This window comes from Hakea prostrata, chromosome 1 (assembly GCF_041222555.1).
Source record: "Hakea prostrata isolate BN-2017 chromosome 1, UWA_Hpros_2, whole genome shotgun sequence".
In the NCBI taxonomy this organism is placed as follows: domain Eukaryota; kingdom Viridiplantae; phylum Streptophyta; class Magnoliopsida; order Proteales; family Proteaceae; genus Hakea; species Hakea prostrata.
The window spans coordinates 1,791,026-1,811,771 of record NC_142600.1 but is presented as its reverse complement, the minus strand read 5'-3'; the positions used below and the strand labels follow the sequence as shown (position 1 = coordinate 1,811,771).

At 39.9% G+C, this 20,746-nt stretch overlaps 1 protein-coding gene across 1 annotated transcript; it reads right to left on the bottom strand.

Moving 5' to 3' along the window:
- Window positions 1–255: 255 nt before the first annotated feature.
- LOC149026550 (beta-glucuronosyltransferase GlcAT14C-like) lies at window positions 256–17,380 on the bottom strand. The gene is made up of 4 exons (XM_089154097.1): window positions 16,405–17,380; window positions 15,361–15,436; window positions 15,106–15,221; window positions 256–1,063 (listed from the first exon to the last, which is right to left on the bottom strand). The coding sequence occupies exons 1-4, from the start codon at window positions 16,919–16,921 to the stop codon at window positions 549–551; spliced, it is 1,224 nt and encodes a 407-aa protein (XP_089010223.1). The 5' UTR covers window positions 16,922–17,380; the 3' UTR covers window positions 256–548.
- Window positions 17,381–20,746: the final 3,366 nt, after the last annotated feature.

Below are 20,746 nucleotides of genomic sequence, written 5' to 3'. Positions count from 1 at the left end.
ATAGATCAACCAAAACACCAAGATTCTCCTCGGTGCACCAAAGAGTCATCACACTTGTCATTTTTCTACTAAGTCATTTTTCTACTAACCTTTCCACACGTAGCTCCTCACCTAACAGCTTGTACCTGTCACTTGTGTATAACCTTGTCACAGTATTGATCACTAAAGATAATCCCTCATCCCTGTAATCTGAAATCCGTGCATGCAAAGTCAGTAATTAAGTACCCCCCCATTGACCATCACATCTACGTACCACGCATGTTCATTTTTACTCCCGTGCTGTATTTGCTATCTCACATTTGACCAGGAAAAATATCATGCTCTCAATACTGTTCCAATACTTGCATCATGTTTGAAAAACAGAAAGATTTCCTACTGTGAGAGACGCTGTTAGCAACAACCAACTCTTGTTTCATTGCATCACAAAATCTGCAAAAATGCTGCAGTTGTTTGATACAGGGTCTGTCTTGAGTATCCTGTAAACCTGGCTAGAGCTGTGGCAACTTACAATAAAGCAATAAGATGAATGCAAATTTGATCATATACATCTATTTACATTGTCTATGCCTGAAAGTTTCAGGATCAAGAAGCTTCACTAATAGTTTCTCTAGCCTCTTGACACTGACAGTGGGTTTGATAATGTCAGGGCTCTTATAAATCGCACAGGGATCTCTACCCAGAAAAGAACTCCCCATGCACCAACCCCCTGGTGTAAACCGGCCATCTGATCTCTTCAAGAGCTTCCAATCAATTCTGTCTAAAATCGGGTGATCCTTCTTGAATTTACGTCCAAAGGGAGCCCCACTCCGGACCATCTCATCAAAATGTTCAAACGTTAGGGTGATTGGATGCTGCCTTGGAGGATTATCCCACCTTATAAAGTGCAAGTCATGGTTAACCGTTGTGTTCTGATAGTCCTTGGAATTACAAATGACAGTATGAAAGTAGCCCTCCGGGGATGACAGGGTATTTGTATAGTACATGAGTAGGGTTCGAGGGAGGTTATCCCAGCCCCACACACAAAATTCCAGGAATGATCTTGTCAGTACAACCCATGCCGAACCTGCAAATATTCAATATTTCAGACAAGTTTGGGTTAAGGATACTCAAAGAAGTACAAATTACTTGATGCACTCTAACCTATTCAGGGCATCCAAATCATCTATCCCCAACTGACCATGCCCCCATGCCCCAACAATCACATGAGTGTAGGGTCCACACTGCCCAACTTAATATGGCATACCTGACACAGTGTGGATCCCACATTCATGTGAGTGGGGGGCATGGGGGCACGGTCAGGTTGGGGGCAAGAAATATCAATCCCTACTCAGGAATGCTTCTCTCTCTCTCTTTTCTCTGTTACTGGTATCTGCAACTGCTATTCAAGATTGGTGTTACTTTTAATGTCTATTCTTACTGGTCCAAGTTGGAGCCTTCATTTGATATATGTATACTCCAGCTGAGATAGTAAGGTCAGGTTGATTTCTTCACATACCCAATCAAATTATGCATAACCTAAGTCCTAACCTAGCAGCTAACTTCACATTGGCATTTCCTAATCTTAAAATCACCCTGACTACTAGAATCAGTAAACAAAAGAAAAGGAACGAGATATACCTAACAGTCCTCCCCCCCCGGGGGGGGGACATAAAAAGGGGACCAAGAACTAAAATAAGAGAAAAGACTCAACTTTACATAATTAACAACTGCCATGATATTCTGAATCATATTGAACTTGATTCAGTTTGCCTCTCCCAATTACCATATAACCTACAAGCAATAATTCACAAACTTACAAGCATAAAAGGTTGAGTTGTGACTTGTGAGGTAACAATCCTAGCCCAAATTGGCCTTCATTTGGTTGGTTCCAAGCCTTAGCCAGCTCAGGCTCAGAAAAACCCACCGAACTGAGGGCAATGGGTTGAGCTGAGCCAGATAGGACTTGTATTAGGACGGAACAATTCGCACCCCATCTGCTAAGCAAAACTGGAAGCCAAGAACACACAAATGCAAGACAAATCCTGACCATAACTCAAGCATCATTGCCAAATATTCAGATGAAAATCTCATATTTACATGCCAAAATACCAACTTATTCCAACCTAACCAATAGTCCAATACCCGGAACCCAACAAAGGAAACAAATAAACAGTTTGTGGTTGCATACAAGTTTAACAAAACCAATATAACTGTCTAAATTTTAGGGATCTTGGAAGTTCTGCATGCCTATATACAAGGAAATGAACTACTATTAAGACAGCTGAGAAACAATATTTCACTTGGGGGGAAAAAGGATGGAACATTTCCTAAAACCAAAGGATCACATCATTTCATATGATTTAACACTTGTGCCAACTCAGCAGAATAATAAATAACCACAACTTCAATGAATAAAAATAAAACAATGGCTGAGTGATGTATATATCTTACAGAGTCAAAGGGCCAAGAGGAGCCCAATACAGTAGCTTTAGTCCATACCATTTCTGAAATTTGGTTAGGTACTTAGGTCAGAAATTGAAAATCGCACATCATGCTGAGACTTGGACCAAATCATTCTCAAATACCTTTTCTCTACAACCACTGCTGTTATAGAATAATTTTAAGTTATTCCCCTAAGATGTGTTAACAATATCTACTAGGCTGCTCAATTATCTTAGATACTTATATTACATTAAATAAGCTTAACGGAAGTGTTGGAACTTTTGTAGTTAATTAAGTAAAAGTGTCGTACTTATGTTTCAAGAGGCGAGCCTGGCACAATGCTTGATGGACGAGAGTTGTAGCCTGAGGACAAGACACCAAATTGCTGGGGTAAGGCTGCCTGGGAAAGTCACCCCCCCCCCCCCCGGTTCCCCAAGGGACTCTACTCATGCTTCACTTTCTTCACCAAAAGACCGATTCTCATAACATCAAGCAATCAATTCCTTTCAAAAGTCAAAGTCTCTTCACTCTGCCATTCTTTATTTTTGGAGAAGGAATTATGGTTTCACTGTTTATATAAGCATTACAAGTCAGATTTCAAGTCAGGATCAGAAGTTGCACACCCCAAAAATGGGGAAGTCAGGTGTAAAAGTTCAGTTGAGAAGTAGAGACTGAGATAATAGATTGACAGAGACAACCATTATTTATAGATAGTAGAAGGGATTACAATGATTTTTTGAACAAGGCAGAAGGCAGTTGAAGCAGTTCTTGGACCCGACGGATAAGAAATGGACTGAGAGGTTAATAAAAAAGTTTCTTTTCTAATGAATAAAATAAAATAAAAAACCGCGTTCACTCAGTGAGCCAAATAGCCAAGAATAAAGTTACTATGGTCTATGGTTAATTAAATTGTTTATGTTAAAACAGTATTCAAATTTGTGTAAATTTATTCACAAAAAAAATATATATTACAGGCAAGAGTCTCATTGAGTACAGATTTGGTAAGTAATGATATAATTCAGTTCAAGATGGTCAAGCAAGGTTTAAATTTGGAGTCCAAAAGTAGTTCTAAAATTGAAAACCATATCTGACTTTTAGTCGATTCAATACATATCTGAAGGGTCCACACTGCCCGACTCGATATGGACCCCACATTCATGTGAGTGGGGGGCATGGGGGCACGGTCAGGTTGGGGGCAAGAAATATCAATCCCTATTCAGAAATGCTTCTCTCTCTCTTTTCTTTGCTACTGGCATCTGCAACTGCAATTCAAGATTGGTGTTGCTTTTAATGTCTATTCTTACTGGTCCAAGTCGGAGCCTTCGTTTGATATATGTATACTCCAGCTGAGATAGTAAGGTCGGGTTGGTTTCTTCACATACCCAATCAAATTATGCATAACCTAAATCCTAACCTAGCAGCTAACTTCACATTGGGATCTTCTAATCTTAAAATCACCCTCACTAGTAGAATCAGTAACAAAAGAAAAGGGACAAGATGGGGGAGATGGAACCAAGTAGGGACCAATAGTTAATATACATAGCAGTCCCCCCCCCCCCCGGCAGGCAGGGGGTAAAAAGGGGACCAAGAACTAAAATAAGAGAAAAGACTCAACTCAACTCCAAGACATATTACGACACAGAAATACCAAGTCACAATAAGTTGGAAAACCATCCAAATCATGTTACATAATTAACAACTGCCATGATATTCTGAATCATATTGAACTTGATTCAGTTTACCTCTCCCAATTACCATATAACCTACAAGCAATAACTCACAAACTTACAAGCATAAAAGGTTGAATTGTGACTTGTGAGGTAACAATCCTAGCCCAAATTGGCCTTTCATTTGGTTGGTTCCAAGCCTTAGCCAGCCCAGTCTCTAAAAAACCCACCGAACTGAGGGCAACGGGTTGAGCTGAGCCAGATAGGACTTGTATTAGGAGGCACAAGTCTCACCCTATCTGCTAAGCAAGACTGGAAGCTAAGAACATACAAATGCAAGACAAATCCTGACCATAACTCAAGCATCATTGCCAAATATTCAGATGAATCTCATATTTACTTGCCAAAATACCAACTTATTCTTTCCTAACCAATAGTCCAATACTCGGCACCCAAAAAGGAAACAAATAAATGGTTTGTGGTTGCATACAAGTTTAACAAAACCAATATAACTGTCTAAATTTTAGGGATCTTGGAAGTTCAGCATGCCTATATACAAGGAAATAAACTACCATTAAGACAGCTGAGAAACAATATTTCACTTGGGGGGAAAAAGGATTGAACATTTCCTAAAACCAAAGAATCACATCATTTCATATGATTTAACACTTGTGCCAACTCAGTGGAATAATAAAATAACCACTACTTCAATGAATAAGAATAAAACAAATGGCTGAATGATGTATATATCTTACAGAGTCAAAGGGCCAAGAGGAGCCCACTACAGTAGCTACAGTCCATACCATTTCTGAAATTTGGTTAGGTCAGAAATTGAAAATCACACATCATGCTGAGACTTGGACCAAATCGTTCTCAAATACTTTTTCTCTATAACCACTGCTGTTATAGAATAATTTTAAGTTATTCCCCTAAGATGTGTTAACAATATGTACTAGGCTGCTCAATTATCTTAGATACTTATATTACATTAAATAAGCTTAACGGAAGTGCTGGAACTTTTGTACTTAATTAAGTAAAAGTGTGGTACTTATGTTTCAAGAGGTGGGCCTGGCACAATGTTTGATGAACGAGAGTTGTAGCCTGAGGGCAAGACACCAAAACAGTCTCTCAGCAAATTGCTGGGGTAAGGCTGCCTAGGAAAGTCACCCCCCCCCCCTCTCTCTCCCCAAGGGACTCTACTCATGCTTCACTTTCTTCACCAGAAGACCGATTCTCATAACATTAAGCAATCAATTCCTTTCAAAAGTCAAAGTCTCTGGCCATTCTTTATTTTTGAAGAAGGAATTATGGTTTCACTGTTTATATAAGCATTACAAGTCAGATTTCAAGTCAGGCTCAGAAGTTGCCCACCCCAAAAATGGGGAAGTCAGGTGTAAAAGTTCAGTTGAGAAGTAGAGACTGATATAATAGACTGACAGAGACAACCGTTATTTATAGATAGTGTAAAGGATTACAAATAGAGAATGCCATGTAAGGATGAGTCACAACCCTTATCCTAACACACACAATGTATCTAGATCATAATTAAGTTAAAAATTGGAACTTTTTGTTCGGATGAATGAAACAATCATTAACCAAAAGCTCCAAAAGGGGGAAAAGAATATACAAGGGAGGAGAGAGAAGCAATCACAGCCTACTAATAGGCAAGAGCGAGGAACCTAAACCCCAGGAGACAACAATAGTCTTGTTCCTTGGGGTATCTGCACTAGGGGGTGGGGAAGGGACTGTAGCCTAGAAGAAACATCAAAGCAGATGGCTCTCCCAATCACGTCCACCGGTCTAGAATTGGAAGTTCACCTTCTTATATTTCACTTCCACCACAGGTGAGATATCAACACATTGAACCCCGACTTTTTTTACCATGTTACAGATGGTGGGGCCTGCATAATGTCTCAAGAACCAAACCCAATCCTTAAAGAAACCATAGGAATTCCTAGAGCGAGGCCAAATGGATATAATGGATTTTGCCACAAGGAGCGAGAAAAAGGGCAAAGGAAGAACAGGTGGTCTACATCTTCGGGGTTGTTCCAACAAAGTATACAATTGGGGATGACATTAAGATGCTGGCGAGCAAGAAAGGACAGGGTGGGGAGGCAACAGGTGAAGGCTCTCCAGGAGGTGAATGCATGGCAGGGATGTTGCCTCTAAACTGAACCATGGGGTGCCAACGAACAGAGGGAGAGGAGGGGCAGACAAGGCTCCACACAGCGAAGGAGAAGGAAGCTGAAGGGAAAGGCAAACAAATGGTGCGGTCTTGGTCTATGGGGTGCGGGGGGAGATTGGACCAGAATTGAGTGAGACTCTTAGGGAGGGGGGATCTAAGAGTTCCCAACGATGAACTCAAAGAGAAAGGTGTCACAAAACACACATTTAAACAGCTTAGAAATTAAATGGGACCATCAAAAAAAGGATCAATTAAATAAAAAATGGCAGAAAAATGAAACTGGGTAATACACCTACAACTTTGCACAAATAATAAAGCAATATGTGTTGCAGAGATGGGGATATTAAGATAGATGTAAGGCATTACCAGAAAAGATAAAGTGAGGAATAGAAAATTTGAAGCTGATTTGGGGGGTTGCCCCATCAGAGACGAGCTCCAAGAATGATTTACGAGGTGGTTGGGGAAATGAAGGCCTGGGATGCACCACTAAGAAGCACCACGCGAGCTAAAGAGCCAAGGCAGGCCTGAAATGACTGTAGGTGAAATTGTGAAGAACGACATACATAATCTAGGTCTTGTGCCAAGCATAATGTCAGACAGAGCTATTTGAGTGAAATAATCCAGGTTGTTGATGCCATCTGGCTGAAACTTTCCCAATTTCCTATGCCATACCATTTCCTCTTACTTTCATTTTTCATTTTTATTTCTTACTTTTCTCATCTCATTTCTTCATTTTTAGTCTTCAGACCCTTTAGCCTTTTTGTGGGATCTCAGTTTTCACTGACTTGTTTGAAAGGATCCATGTAGCCAAACCCCTTTACTTCAGAACTGGCCTAGACATTGTAGTTTGCAGAGAAGATGCCACATTATCTGTTGTTAGATCCTAAAACATTCTTGTTAAAATCCAAGAGGTCTAGTGGCGATATTCTGGACTCCCGGGCCTTTTGGTCCTAGTCCTTTAGTGGTTTAGGGCTGGTTTACAGTTGTGTTAGTTCTATTGTTCTGTTGTCAGTTATCAAGTGCAAAATAGGTATTATTATTATCAGTTGTGTTAGTTCTATGTCCTTTAGTGGTTTAGGGCTCGGTTGGCTTTGTGGGATAGAATGGCATAAATGATTTCCTCCGAAGTGGGGATGGAGCAGAGGGAATAAAAAAGCGAGGGGTTCACAAAGTTGTTGAGGATGGAATGGGGGAGAGGGGGGCAAGGAGGGAGAGAGCAAGGCGGGGATAGAAGATTGGAGAAAAAGGAGATGACTTCAGATTTGATTCTAGAGGGGTTGCAGATCCAAGAGCCACTACTAGAAAACAAATAGGGGATTGAGTTGAAATTGCCGGTGAGCTTTGAAAGGTTGGTGGAAGTATGCAGTGTTAGTGTCTCCAAGCTCTAGCCACTTTATTCGGGATTTTTGCCTGAAGAAGCTCTCCTCTTGAGAGAGGAAGGATGAGAGCTCAATCAAGAGGGAATTCTCCATCTCAGCCAATGAAGGGTTAAGATTGTCATTTTGAAGGAGAGACTGGACCCTAGAGAGGTCAAAACCACAGCTGGAGACTCTCAAGGAGATGTTTCCCACGGTGGAGGAATTCCAAGCACGGAGGGCAATTTTGGTATTTTTTAGCTTACAAGCAAAAGCAATATGGGGGAGAGAGTGGCAATGGACCGGCTGACTCCAGGCAGATTGGATAGCGGTGAGGAATGAAGTTTCTTTGGTCCACATGTCAAAAAATTTGAAGGGCTTGGGACCAAAGGAGGGGGGATCAAGAATGTGAAGATGATAGGGGGAGTAGTTTGAGAGAAGCGGAGGAGAGAAGAAAGCATGGGAAGAAGGAAAACGAGCAAGCCATGACTCATTTGCCATGAAGCGATCAAGCTTGGAGGCAATGCGAGTGTCTCCAACCCTATGGTTTTGCCAAGTGAGATGATGGCCAAACCAACGAAGATCAAACAAGCCCGCATTGTCTATACAAGAATTGAAAGCTTCAATAGCCAATGGGTCCGGCAACCGGCAACCGGCCTCCAACTCTCTCATGCGAAAAACGAACGGAGTTGAAGTCACCTCCAATACCCCAAGGAAGGCCTACAGTGGAGGAGGAGATGGAGCGGATACTAACCTAAAGAGAGGGCTCAGTCCGGAGCACGGTTAAAATCGTAAATGATGGTAAGGAAGAAAGGGGAGCCCGAGGGGGAAGAGAGACTAAGGTGCATGAATTGGGGAGAGAAAGATAATAGGGAAACAAGGAATTTAGACGGGTCCCATAAGATCCAAATGAGACCGTTAGAGGAGAGGTTAGAGTTGGAGAGGAAGGACCAAGAGGGGGCAATAGAGTGGCAATCCAATGGGCATCATCACTCTGAACATGGGTCTCAAAAAGTGCACAAAATGAGGCTTTTGAAGTGTGGATAGAATTTTTTACTTCAGCTTGCTTTGCAAGGGCATTAAGACCCCTGACATTCCAAATTAAGATATCAATCATTCAAAACAATCGGGGTAGGGGCAGCTAAAGAGCAACTTGGGGGGGGGGGGGGGGCAGCATCATCATGAAGCACAAAATTATCCAAATTATCAATGAATAAGGGGGAGGGGGGAGTCTCATGCATGGAGGGATTCCAGGGGGAGGGAGTTTCAAAGATGTTGGGGTCAATGGTGGAGCCAGAGCCAAGGGAAGGGGGTTCAAAGGTAGTAGACAGGTTTGGGGTGCAGTTATTATCGTCTTGGGAGGTGGTGGTGGTGGTTAAAAGAGTCTAGGATAGTTTCAGGTGGAAGTTGGGTTCGGGTGGGCTGGGAGGGGTGGGGGGAGAGATTCAAAGAATTTTTTTTTTTTTTGGGTTGGTTTAGTGCGGGTAAAGGGGTAGGAGATTGGGCCTAGAGAAGGAGGCCCCTTAGGATGCAAAGGGGTGTGAGGCCTAATACGGGAATCCAAATGTGATTTGGGAAAGCAGTCACATACAATGGGGCCCACACAAGGTTGGTGAAATGGGTGTGTGGTTGAGGTTTGTTGTGTTGGTTGAGGGAAGAGCAAGGTTAGCAGGGTTAGAAGGGTTGTGCAGGAGGTGGTTTTCAAAAAAGGTAGGTAGCAAGTTGGCAGAGATTTCAACGTCAGTCGGGAGAGCATAAGAAGGGGAATTTCCCTAGGGAGCTTGAAAACCCAGGTCCTCAGAGCTACGCAACAACCAAGAAGGATGGAACTTACCTTCGGAGCCAGCGAGAGAGGTGACCTTAAAGGAGTCATTTTCAGTGAAATCATATGCAGGAGGAACAGTTGTTGCAGCAACTTTCCAAGGATCAGGAGCAGGAGCTGGCTTCAAAGTGGCAGGATCGATAGAGGTACAGCCATGTTTTTTCTTCTTCTTTCGCCAACAGGTTTGGCCGAGGGTGACTTTATCAGAGGAGAGGCAAATGCATCAACGTCCAAAGAGATCATCTCCGTTGATCCAAAAGCCAGGATTGGAACTAGATTAGAAGGGGGTGCGGACATCAATTGGCTCTCAAGTTGACGACTTGCAGTAATTTGGTGAGTAGTAGATGGAATCAAAGCAGCAGGCAACGGTGGCGGTGGCGGTGGCGACGGCGATGAACTTTGAGCAACAGCAGGAGGCGGAAGAGCAGTGGAGCTATTTGTCGAGGTTGGCAAACAATCTTCAAAGCAGTGGTAGTCAGGCGATGGTGACGGAGAGCGATAAGCGGTAGCAGTGGCCGTGGTTAGAGCCAGAGACAAATATGTTGCAGAGGTCTATTGCAGGCTTTGGCAACTTGACCAAAACATAAGCACATTTCCCACTTGTCAGGAACCCAGTCGTATGCTATGATTTGATTATAGCATAGACCCTATTCATCTTCAATACAAATGCAAGGAGGAAGAGGTTTAGAGGCAGGGATATCCACGCAGAGACGAGCATAGGAGGGGGGTTCCAATTTGAGAGTCTTTTGATCCGTTCGTAGCGGGCGACCAACAGCAGAACCAAGTCGACTAAGGCACTCTCAATTCCAAAATTCCAAAGGAAGTCCAAAAAGATTAATCCAAAGAGGGGAGAGCCAAAGTCAATTCTTCAAAGAGGTGTGGATGGCTCCCATGATTTGAGGAAGATAGGGGACTTACCGACACCCCATGGGGAAACTTTAAGAGCTTTGCATTTGCACGCAACTGAGTCAAATTTGAAAAGGAAAATCCTAGAGTCTAGCAAGTAAGTTTCCATAGCTCCTTGAGCTTTCCATTGATTGGAGAGTTAAGTATTACGATACCAAGGGGGGGGCAAGGGCCAAGAAATTGGTCAAGGACAGCTTGTCTCCAGAGAGTGATGCTGGGTTCAGTAGAAGAAGAGGGGCAGCAGACCATAGGGATGGGGTTATTAGGGGGGGGGGGGAAGGAGAGGTTATAGTCATCTGCAGAGGGGTTGGAGGAGGAGGTGTGGAAGAGAGACTTCCAAGTAGCAGGGGAAGCGGAGGACTTGTTGGTGGTGATAAGGGGTGGGTTGTCAGGTGGAGTATGCAGGCTAGAGGAGGGGTGCTGGGGCAGGGAAGGAGGGGGAAGGTGCTGGGGGTGGCGAGGTGAGGAGAGTTGAAAGACATTTTCACCAGAGAGGTTAGGGATATAGGGGAGTGGACATTTTCGCCGGAGAGGTTAGGTGCTTGATTTTGGAAATTCGAGAAGCAAAACTAAATGAGCAATAGAGAGACTACTAGAGGATGATTTTCTATATCGAATTATATTAGTCAATTACTGCCTATCTTATGTGACTTGTATCCTTCTTCTACGACTTATGAAGGACTAAAATACATGCTACTGGTGCCATAAACCACCTGGAGATCATGACTCAGTACTGCCGCCTACCTAATACAGATCAAGAATTATACTGCAGTGTTTTTGTGCAAATTCTGCTACTGGTTTGAGGTTCAATCTGTCATCTTTGTATCTCTGGGCTGTTTCTCTTTTGTGGAGTATGATTTGGGTGAGTTTTCGCACATATGCTGCTGCTGCTACTACTTTTATTGCTTTGAATATTTAATACACCTGAAGCTGCCCTGCTTTGCTGGGTTCTTTACCTTCTAAAAATTCTGCTACCGCTGTTATATGCTCCTGCTGCTACTTTTGACTGTTTCAGGGTGCTAATGGTGTTATATGTTCATGCTGCTACAGTCAACTATTTTGGGTGATTATTTTTTGGGTTCTGCTGCTTCTGTTTTATGTTCCTGCTGGTACTATCAAGTATCAACTATATTATGTGATATAGATCCTTGGAGAATTATTTTTTACTGTATTACTGCTGTAGCCTCTGTTTCTCTTCCAATAAGTAGTACATCTCTGTTTGGTGCTGCCCTACTATGTATTATTGTCGACTGACTGGACTATTTGTTATGGTTCCAGGTTTAATAATTTATCATGGCCCCGGAGACCCCCTACTGCCTCTTCGGACACCCTACCTTTCTTCTCAGCATCTGAATATTCAGATCACCTCAGTTAAACTTCAGGGCAAGTACTAATTACCTTTTGAGGGCACAAGCTATCCGTGCCGACATTTTGGCCATGGGAAGTTATCCCTTGTTAAGAATCCTACACCTTCTACCAAGGACAAAAATTATGATAGTTGGTCCAAGGATAATGGCATAATGCAATTATCATGATTTGGTTGTGGAATAGTATGGAACCTAACACCTTGCTTTCCAATTTCATTTACCCTATTGATCACTATGTTTCTATTTGTGATTTCCCGATGTACATAACCTTGCTGCTCTCTTTCCACATTTACTATCCCTAATCATCACTCCATGCCCCTTTCAGAACCCTAATTGGAAGTCTGTCATGTATGTGGTAATGGACGCCTTGACTTCCCAAAACACATGGACTTTGGTTGGCTTACCACAGTAAGGATGTGGTTAAGTGTTGTTGGGTGTTACACCATCAAGTATCTTTCTAGCGGCACTGTTGAATGGCTCAAAGCGCAGTTGGTTGCCAAAGGTTACGCTCATGAGGTTGATTATTTCAAGACTTCTTCCCTTATATCCCAATTGAATTCAGTTGGCTAATTCTTTCTCTTTTTGTCAACTTTGATTGGCCCTTACTTCAATTGGATATTAAAAATGACTTCTTGTATGAGGATCTTCATGAGAAGATTTAAATAGAGCAACCTCCAGGATATGTTGCTCAGGGAGAGAATCAACATCCGGTGGGCAAGCCGCATAAAGCTACATATGGGCTCAAACAATCACTGAAGGCATACTTTGAGAAATTCATTACTGTTACCCCCACTTACGGTTTTCACAATGTTTCTTGGATCACTTTATATTTGTTAACTGTTAAGAGGACAAGGTTGTTATTATAGTTGAAGATATAATTATCTCTAGAAATGACAGAGCTGGCATGTCCAAATTACGAACACACGTTTCCAAACTAAGTACCTAGTGGATCTTCAATATTTCCTTGGGATAGAGGTAGTTCGCAACAAGAAAGGAATTAGCCTATGTCAACGCAAATACGTTGGATCTTCTATTTGACATTGCATGCTTGCTTCAAAACTAATTGATATCCCATTGGATCCTCACTAGATGCTTGGGGTTGATGATGGGGAATTATTAGATGATGTCTATTGTTACATGAGACTGGAGTCTGATTAGGAAATTGATTTATATATTGTTACAAGACCCATGATTATCTTTGATTTTGGATTTCTGAGCCGGTTTATGTAGGCTCCTAGGAGAGCTCATTGGGATTTTGTAGTTTGTGTACCCTGATATCTTAAGGGTTCTCCAAGCAAGGGGCTAATTTATCGTCCCAAGAGACGTATGGATTTAGTAGCTTTTTCTAATGCAAATTCGGCATGATCTACCAATGATCAACGATCTACTACTGGAAATTGTACCTTTGTTGGAGGAAATCTTGTCGCATGGTGGAGTAAAAAGCAGAATACTATTGCAAGGTCGAGTGCTGAAGCTGAGTACAGAGCCATGGCCCAGACAGTGACTACCAAGCTCATGTGGCTTAGTTTTTTACTTCTTGAGTTGGGATTCTTTATGAGTTCGCTGAAGAAGATGTTCTTTGATCAAGTTGCTACCTATATTGCAAGTAAACTGGTGTTCGATGAACACACCAAACACATAGAAGTGGATTGTCATTTTGTTTGAACTGCTGTGATGAAGAAACTGATTGTCACTTCCTATGTATCTTCGTCTAATCAGTTGGCCAATATGTTTACCAAGGGTCTTTCGCTCCTGGTTTTTTCACTTCAATTGTACCAAGTTGAGCATGGGTGACTCATATGCTCCAAGTTGAGGGGGATTGTTAAAATCCTACAAGTCTAGTGGCGATATTCTGGACCCAGGGTCTTTTGGTCCTTGTGTCTTTTAGTGGTTTAAGGCTGGCTTATAGTTTTGTTTTTCTATTGTACTGCTGTCACTTACTAAGGGACAAATAGGTATTCTCCTTGTAATGAACATAATATAAATAAAGGAGCCACGATTGGGAGAAATAAATCCCTATTGTAGGCTGTTCTTTCTTTTCTTGCACAGTCTCTTCTCTTCTCGATTCTTGGCTTGTTACAGGGTCTTGGATTGTAACAGTTCTAATAGTCACTATTTTAAGAAAACAAAAAAGGAAAAAAAATCCCGGAAATAATCGAAGAAATCTTTCAGACCATCATCATTTCTGGCATCAGAAGAAAGGTTGACAGTACCTCAAAAGTAAAATAAATTAAGCAAGAAGGGGGAACTGATATCTATTAATGGAACAGGATCAGATCAACCACATTAGACAAATTGTATCAGGACTGGATGGTATCAATCCAACATTCCAACTTGACTTGGCAAGCAAACCTCCAAAACCCAGTGAACAAGCCTAGATAACCATTGCGGTGACAGAAAACTGATCTGGGCAAGTATCAGCTGAGTTGACTTGAAACTGGGTTCACTACTATCCGCTCTTATCCTAAGGCCGATTGAACCCTTTTGACTGGAATCCATCCCAGTAAATGGTGGTAAACCAAACCAAACCTCCACATTCAAGTGTCAAGGCACAATCAAGCTTTCATATCAGAATGACTGCTCACTGCCTATAACTCAACCAAATGTGTTCTATGAGGGACCTTGACTTGATGCATTAGCAGTAGATATCCTATCCTTCAACTTCTCTTCTTTTCCAGTTGGCCTGTAAATTTGTAACTGGAAATGGAAGTCCCAGATGCAATTCCAAATCTGAATATCTGACATCATCTGAATCCAATGCAATTTTCCTCTTTGCATTTCTGAACTACCTAATGCATCAGGATAAAGTTAAGTAATTAACAATGGGTCAGGAGGCTGCCACCTGAACCAAGTTAGGTTTGGATTCTTCCAACCCAATGATAAACAGGACAAGGTCAAATAATCTTGACCCAACCGATTACAAAACCTGATCTGACATACATAAACAAAATTTAGCAATTTGAGCATGCAAATGGTGCACGTAGAAATAGAGAATCTTATGTTCAAGTTAATTGAATTAATCCTGCTCATAATAATTAAGGTCCTTTGACATGCATATAGAACGGGAATATTTTGTTGAGGGTTTGTAGTTGTAGAAAAACCTTTGAGGAATGAAAACTGCTTTTCCTTCCATTTTGTAGAATGGTGCCAATAATACAAATTTTACATCAATTAATTGGTGACTCTCCAATTCTAGACATTCTAGAGCCAAACATACAATAAACACAAATTATGTTATAAATTTCATCATTTTACTAGAATTAAAGATCAAATTTTATAAAATTCTGAATCCTATTATATTGGACACCCATCTTAACCCAAACAATAAATGATAATCTAGCATTACTAAATAAAAACAGATAAGGAAAGACAGAAGATATACCCATGAATAACTTGAAAGCAGAAGGCATATCCCTTTTCTCCTTTGCAAAAAATACAGCAGATTTATTTAACTGGAAAAATCCTGGATCTATCATAATTGGCCTCGCTCTTTGATTCCTGCATGGTATCAACAAAAAGGAATAGGAAACTTATTCTCCACCTCAATGAGCAATAAGAAACCAAACCAACAGAACTGACAAGTGGAGATAATTAGGAGGAGGAAGGAAAAAAAGAAAGACATGAAGCAGTTGCTTACTCCTTCCAACCAATGTTACTCGTGTGTTCAAGAAAGTTGAGATCCCTTGGCAAATGAGAAAAAACTTGAAGAAGGTCTGCATCAAAAAGGGAACAAGAGGGGGATTATGCATTGTAGATCAGTAGACTGACAGAAGCTACCACTGAAAACCAAGTACCTCTATATTACTACAGTTCATCATGCCGCTAGTAAGTCCTACTGTCCTGCCATCCTAATAAAGTTTGTAAATACTGCCATATACAGGGAATAAAGCATTGTTTGGTTGTTTACGTGCATGATAAAAATGGCATAACATTTTCTTATGGAGATGAAAATAGTAAAAGGAAAATTTATAATCACGATAGTGAGCTTGACACAACTGCCTTTCATTTGCAGCAGAATGGAAATAATCCTTCTGGGCTTTGCAAAAAAAAAAAACCATAGAATGTCACTATTGGTAGGGAAACACTAAGAGCTCAGATCCCCTGGAATACACATCTTCCAAACCTCAAACTAGCATACCACATTCACCAGGAAGGAAAGAGCACCCAATGTAGCCCACAGGCCACATCAACACCACATAGATGCCTTCACTGGAAAATTTTCCAATATCCATCTGAAATGATTTTACTTTTATCGGGATCGAACAACAGGGCTAACTCTGAGTTATGCATGCAAAAAGGATTCAAACTCCAGCAAATTGTTAACCCATCCTATTAATCAATTCATCATGCAACAACATAAAACTCAGCCTTCATCCCAACTTAATGAGGTCAACCACATGGATGCAAACAAACACAAGTAGGGTAAACTGAGCCCTAACTAAAAAGGGGAATGAAGAGATGAGAAGAGAGGGACTGGAAATCAGATGGGAAATGAAAATGCGAGATGAAAAAGACACGGCCCAGCAAGTCAGGAGAAATTCAGTTAATGGGTGGGTCTGCTACATAGATCCTTAGCAGTAAACATCCAATAGGCTCTGAGCAAACCAAAAACAAATGCTAGACTACTCAGTTCCTTACGCGCAACTTAATCCACAGACAGACACAAAAGCGATTTACCCACCATCTTGCGACATGAGGGGGTAATCTGACGCGCTTAGATTAATGAACCAATCCCAATCCTCCGTCTTCTTCAGTAAAATAGCAATGGCATGAAGCGTGCAGGCAATCATAGAGGAACCCTTGTAGTTTACCAAGTTGGCTTTTCCAACAACCCAAACATTGTTGAACTCCCGAAATACTGGATCCAACTTTACATACTTGGCTAGCTCAAGACGTTCAGTTGGAGAAGTCTCAAGATCAAGATGCAACAGATAATAATTCCGAGGGTGATAAACCGCCTGCAAAACTCGTTTCAATCGTTGTCCATCTCCCTTGGTTCCAGAAATCAAGTAAGCGAAACTCGGCAACTTCGGAAGTTCTAATAGCTGGCTATGGGTCTGAGAGTTCCCAAACCAAGACCTTCCAGGTCCTAGAGCCACCACCAAGAAAAACAAGAAAGTAACAAGCAGAAAGTTCACGATTAGAGGCCTCAACCCATTCCGCTTCCAATAAAATGAAAGACGACTTCCCTTTTTCATCTCTTTTAAAACAAATCACTGTTGTTCGGTCCAAGATTTAGCCAAATAAACCGTCTGGATTCATTTAAAAACTCAAGCTCTGAAATCAAGAACAAAGAGAGTGTGACGGTAATGCATCCTCAAATGACTGAGAAAAGAAGGAAGCGAGGGCCAAAGGTGGATTTGATTTTGGTTTGGTTTCAGCAAAAAGAATTGAATGCCAGATTCAGGTAAAGCTTCGTTTCGGCATAGAATAATTGTTGTCTTGGAGGGAGGAAAAACCCAAAACAAAAAAACAAAAAAAAATGCTAGCGTTTCTCCCGAGATTTTTAGAAGCGTTTGAAAGTTGGCGACAAGGGATTGTCACCTTGTAAGTTGTAACAACTAACAAGTAGGTGTGTGGACCTTGAAGCATCTTCACTCCACGGGTGGTTTACAATTGAAACTTCAAATTTGGTAGCAGAGGGAAATGAAATTTGGAGTTGTCTGAATCGATACTTTTCCTGTTTCTGTTCATGCATACTAAGAAAAGCACCTTTTTTATGTTCTTCGGTTAGGATGAGAAAACAAATTTTCTTTTTCTTTTTTTTTTTAACAGAATATAAATTTTTTTAATTTCCTTTTTTTGGCTGGGTGAAAAAAGCCCATTGGATTTCCTTTTTTTAATTTCCTTTTAATTTCCTTTTTTTCTTTAAGGAAACTCAGTTGTTGAGGAGCAAAGCACAATCATGCCCAAGTTATCTCCTTCAAGACTTCAAATAACACTTTGCTATAACCTCATTGAGAACAAGAAGCATGACAACACGTAAAGCAAAAATGCCCTCATACAAAAATGAAAACAAAAATATAATATTTAATTAAATGCAAATATTCCCAAAACAAAAACGACATTTTACCATCTAAGACTCTTCCCTCAACTTCAAACCCTACAAGGCTACAACATTTCAAAAGAACACATTTGCATGACAACGATATCATAAAATGTGTTATTGTATCCTCAGTCAAACACATGTTAGGTGAAAACATTAAGAAAATCATAATCGCTCGAATAATTAAATAATTAATTAAAGAATTTTATTTGGTCGCTTGGAACACACGATATTTGGCACCAATACCTATATATTAGTGGAAAAGTTTTTTAATTCATATAAAGTTCTTGGTTAGCTCATGTGGGTACTCCCACCCTTTATTCATTAATCCCAACTCTGTAAACAATTTGATGTCACTTATAATATATATTAGGGGGAAATCTATATCACACGCCTCTACTTTTTCTTTATTTATTCTTACTCCCTCTTTAGAAGTTATCATAAGTGGTTAGGGTTTGGGGTTAAGGTTTAATGAGGATTTGATGTCTTATTTTATTAGCATTGGTGGCAACCAAATGCCAAAACCTAATATACTAAAGCAATGAAATTCTACCGAGTCTTTCATTTGCAAAACTTTGCCGGTGAAATAAAATATACGCCGAGTTTGGTCCCTTCGTACATTGATTCCCAAAATCCTAATTGGCACTACCGTTACCTGTAGCACTTGTGTTGTTGGTTTGACTACTACCACTACTGATATCCTATCATAATCCTTGGCCTGACTTACAGGAAAAATTTGTGGTTCTTCGATAGGATCGCGAATCCACGAGTTATTTTTTCCATTCATTTATGACAAAATCCATAAAGAAGACACCAACCTCTCAAACTTTGATGGTTACCATGGTCCTCTCCATTAACACAAATCATCATCTAGAATTGTATATGTGAGGAAGTAATAATTGGATTTCCACCCACATCAGATTTTTTAAAAAATCATAATACTTTTAAATTATTATGGCTTAGAATTTAAGCACAAGAGTTGAAAATTATACATTGGATATCTAATTTATAGGCAACACTAAGTTTTTTGGTTAATTGGAATCGCCCATAAGACCCATTACCCCAATCTATTCATAACTAATTTGATGATCTTTATTAGAACGTATGTTAGGTATAACTAAATACCTCAAAAAAAGTTTCATTTATTTGCTAAAAAGTGATTTTTCACGTCTCCTTCTCCCCATAAATTTTAAAATGGTCAAAATAATCTTTATTTTGATCTATTTAATTGATTATGTTATTTATTTTTTCTTCGTGGGAAACCATACTTAGATTTTTTTTTTTAATTGATTACTTATATATATATATATATATATATATATATATATCCTTCTTTGGAACAAAGAAAAATAAAAAAAAAACTTATATAAAATAAAGGAAAAATAAAAACTATAAAAAATAAGAACACACTCAAATCACGTGTATGAATTGGATTTTAATTCGTGGCAGCGACCGGATTTTTGCCACCTAAATCTATTTTAAATTGGACAGTTCAGATTTCAAAATTATGGGATTAAATGTAAATATATAATTTTTATTTTACAAAACTGATTTTGAAGTTTTTAAATTTACAAAGTTATACACTCTGAATCAACGGCCTCATTCAGTCGATACTCTTCCTCATTGGGACAAACCATGTCCTTCACCCGAGTTTCAGACCTAAGTGGTTTCAATCGGCGAGATTGGATTGTCCACCCCACCCCATGGCTTTTTGATGTTTCCCCATTTAAAGTTGTTGTCCGTCCTTCACCGTGGAACTGTGGAAGAAGCCAATATGCCTATTGTGGAATTCCGACAATGATATTTATAGAATTTATATTATTATTTTTCAATTATATTTAATCAATAAAATCAAATATGGATTCTTAGATTGTGAATTAAAAATCTACAAATTATAGAATTGCTTCATATCTCGTTATGTGGATCGCGCATATGTCAATGCATGCGGGGCGGTCTGCATAGTGACGGGTTCTCTCATGTCGTCCACGTGCGAAACAACGTTAGCTAGTGGGAAATAGCAGGATGGCTAGATCAATTGTTTGAGTATTTGTTCCAAATAACACCAACAATTAACCTTTGAAGGGAGTCAAAAGCCAGCACGAGTGAAGTCGCTCTCTAATCTTTTCTCTTTCACTTTCCCTTCCGCACCCCTTTGAGTTTGAAAGCCATGGCGCTGACTGGTAAGGGCTATGCGTGCTTCATGTGTACGAATGTGTGTAAGCCATGCAAAAGTCTACTCACTTATCAAACTATACAACTAGGAACACATGGCTAAACCTTCCACCTTCCCCCTGACCTTTCCCCTTCTTTCACTCCGTCGCCCCTCCACGACTGAATGAGTTCATTGATTCAGATGGTATAATTTTGTAAATTTAAAAACTTAAAAATAAGTTGTGTTAAATAATAATTTTATGTTTACATTTAACCCCTCTGAACCGTTCAATCCAAAATGGATTATGTGGCAAAAATTTGGCCGTTGGCAGCTAGCAGCAGCCGTTGCCGCAAATTAAAATTCGTATAAATTGTTGTTTATAACACAAAAAACAAAAAATGAAGAAAAAAATCCATAAAATAATTAGTTTTAATTGACTATAAACAAAATTAGAGGACAAGTTAACAAACTTAAAGTATTAGTAGAAGGAACGATAATATTATACTTTTGAAAATTTCCATTGACTTAAAAAACCTTACAATTTAACAAAGAGCAACTATACCTTGTTAGCTAATCACTTTGTTATAATAAAATTATAAAATTATTTAAATAACAAAATTTACAATCATTGACCAGAAAGTATAAAACAATTTAACTATACATTTCATAAAATAAAAAATAAAATATAAATAATAAAAAAAGTTAAAGCATTGTCTTAGTATAAATTATGAAAAACAAAACCACACATCCATTCAATACGATTACAATGATTGATTACACCATTCTTTTCCTAATGAACATAAAACCTACTCTTTTACCCTAATA

Coding starts and splice junctions, on each gene's coding strand:
- LOC149026550 (XM_089154097.1), bottom strand. CDS start 16,921: ATGAAAAAGGGAAGTCGTCTTTCATTTTATTGGAAGCGGAATGGGTTG. Junction 15,437..16,404: donor CCCCCTCATGTCGCAAGATG/GTGGGTAAATCG, acceptor TTTTTGATGCAG/ACCTTCTTCAAGTTTTTTCT. Junction 15,222..15,360: donor AGTAACATTGGTTGGAAGGA/GTAAGCAACTGC, acceptor GATACCATGCAG/GAATCAAAGAGCGAGGCCAA.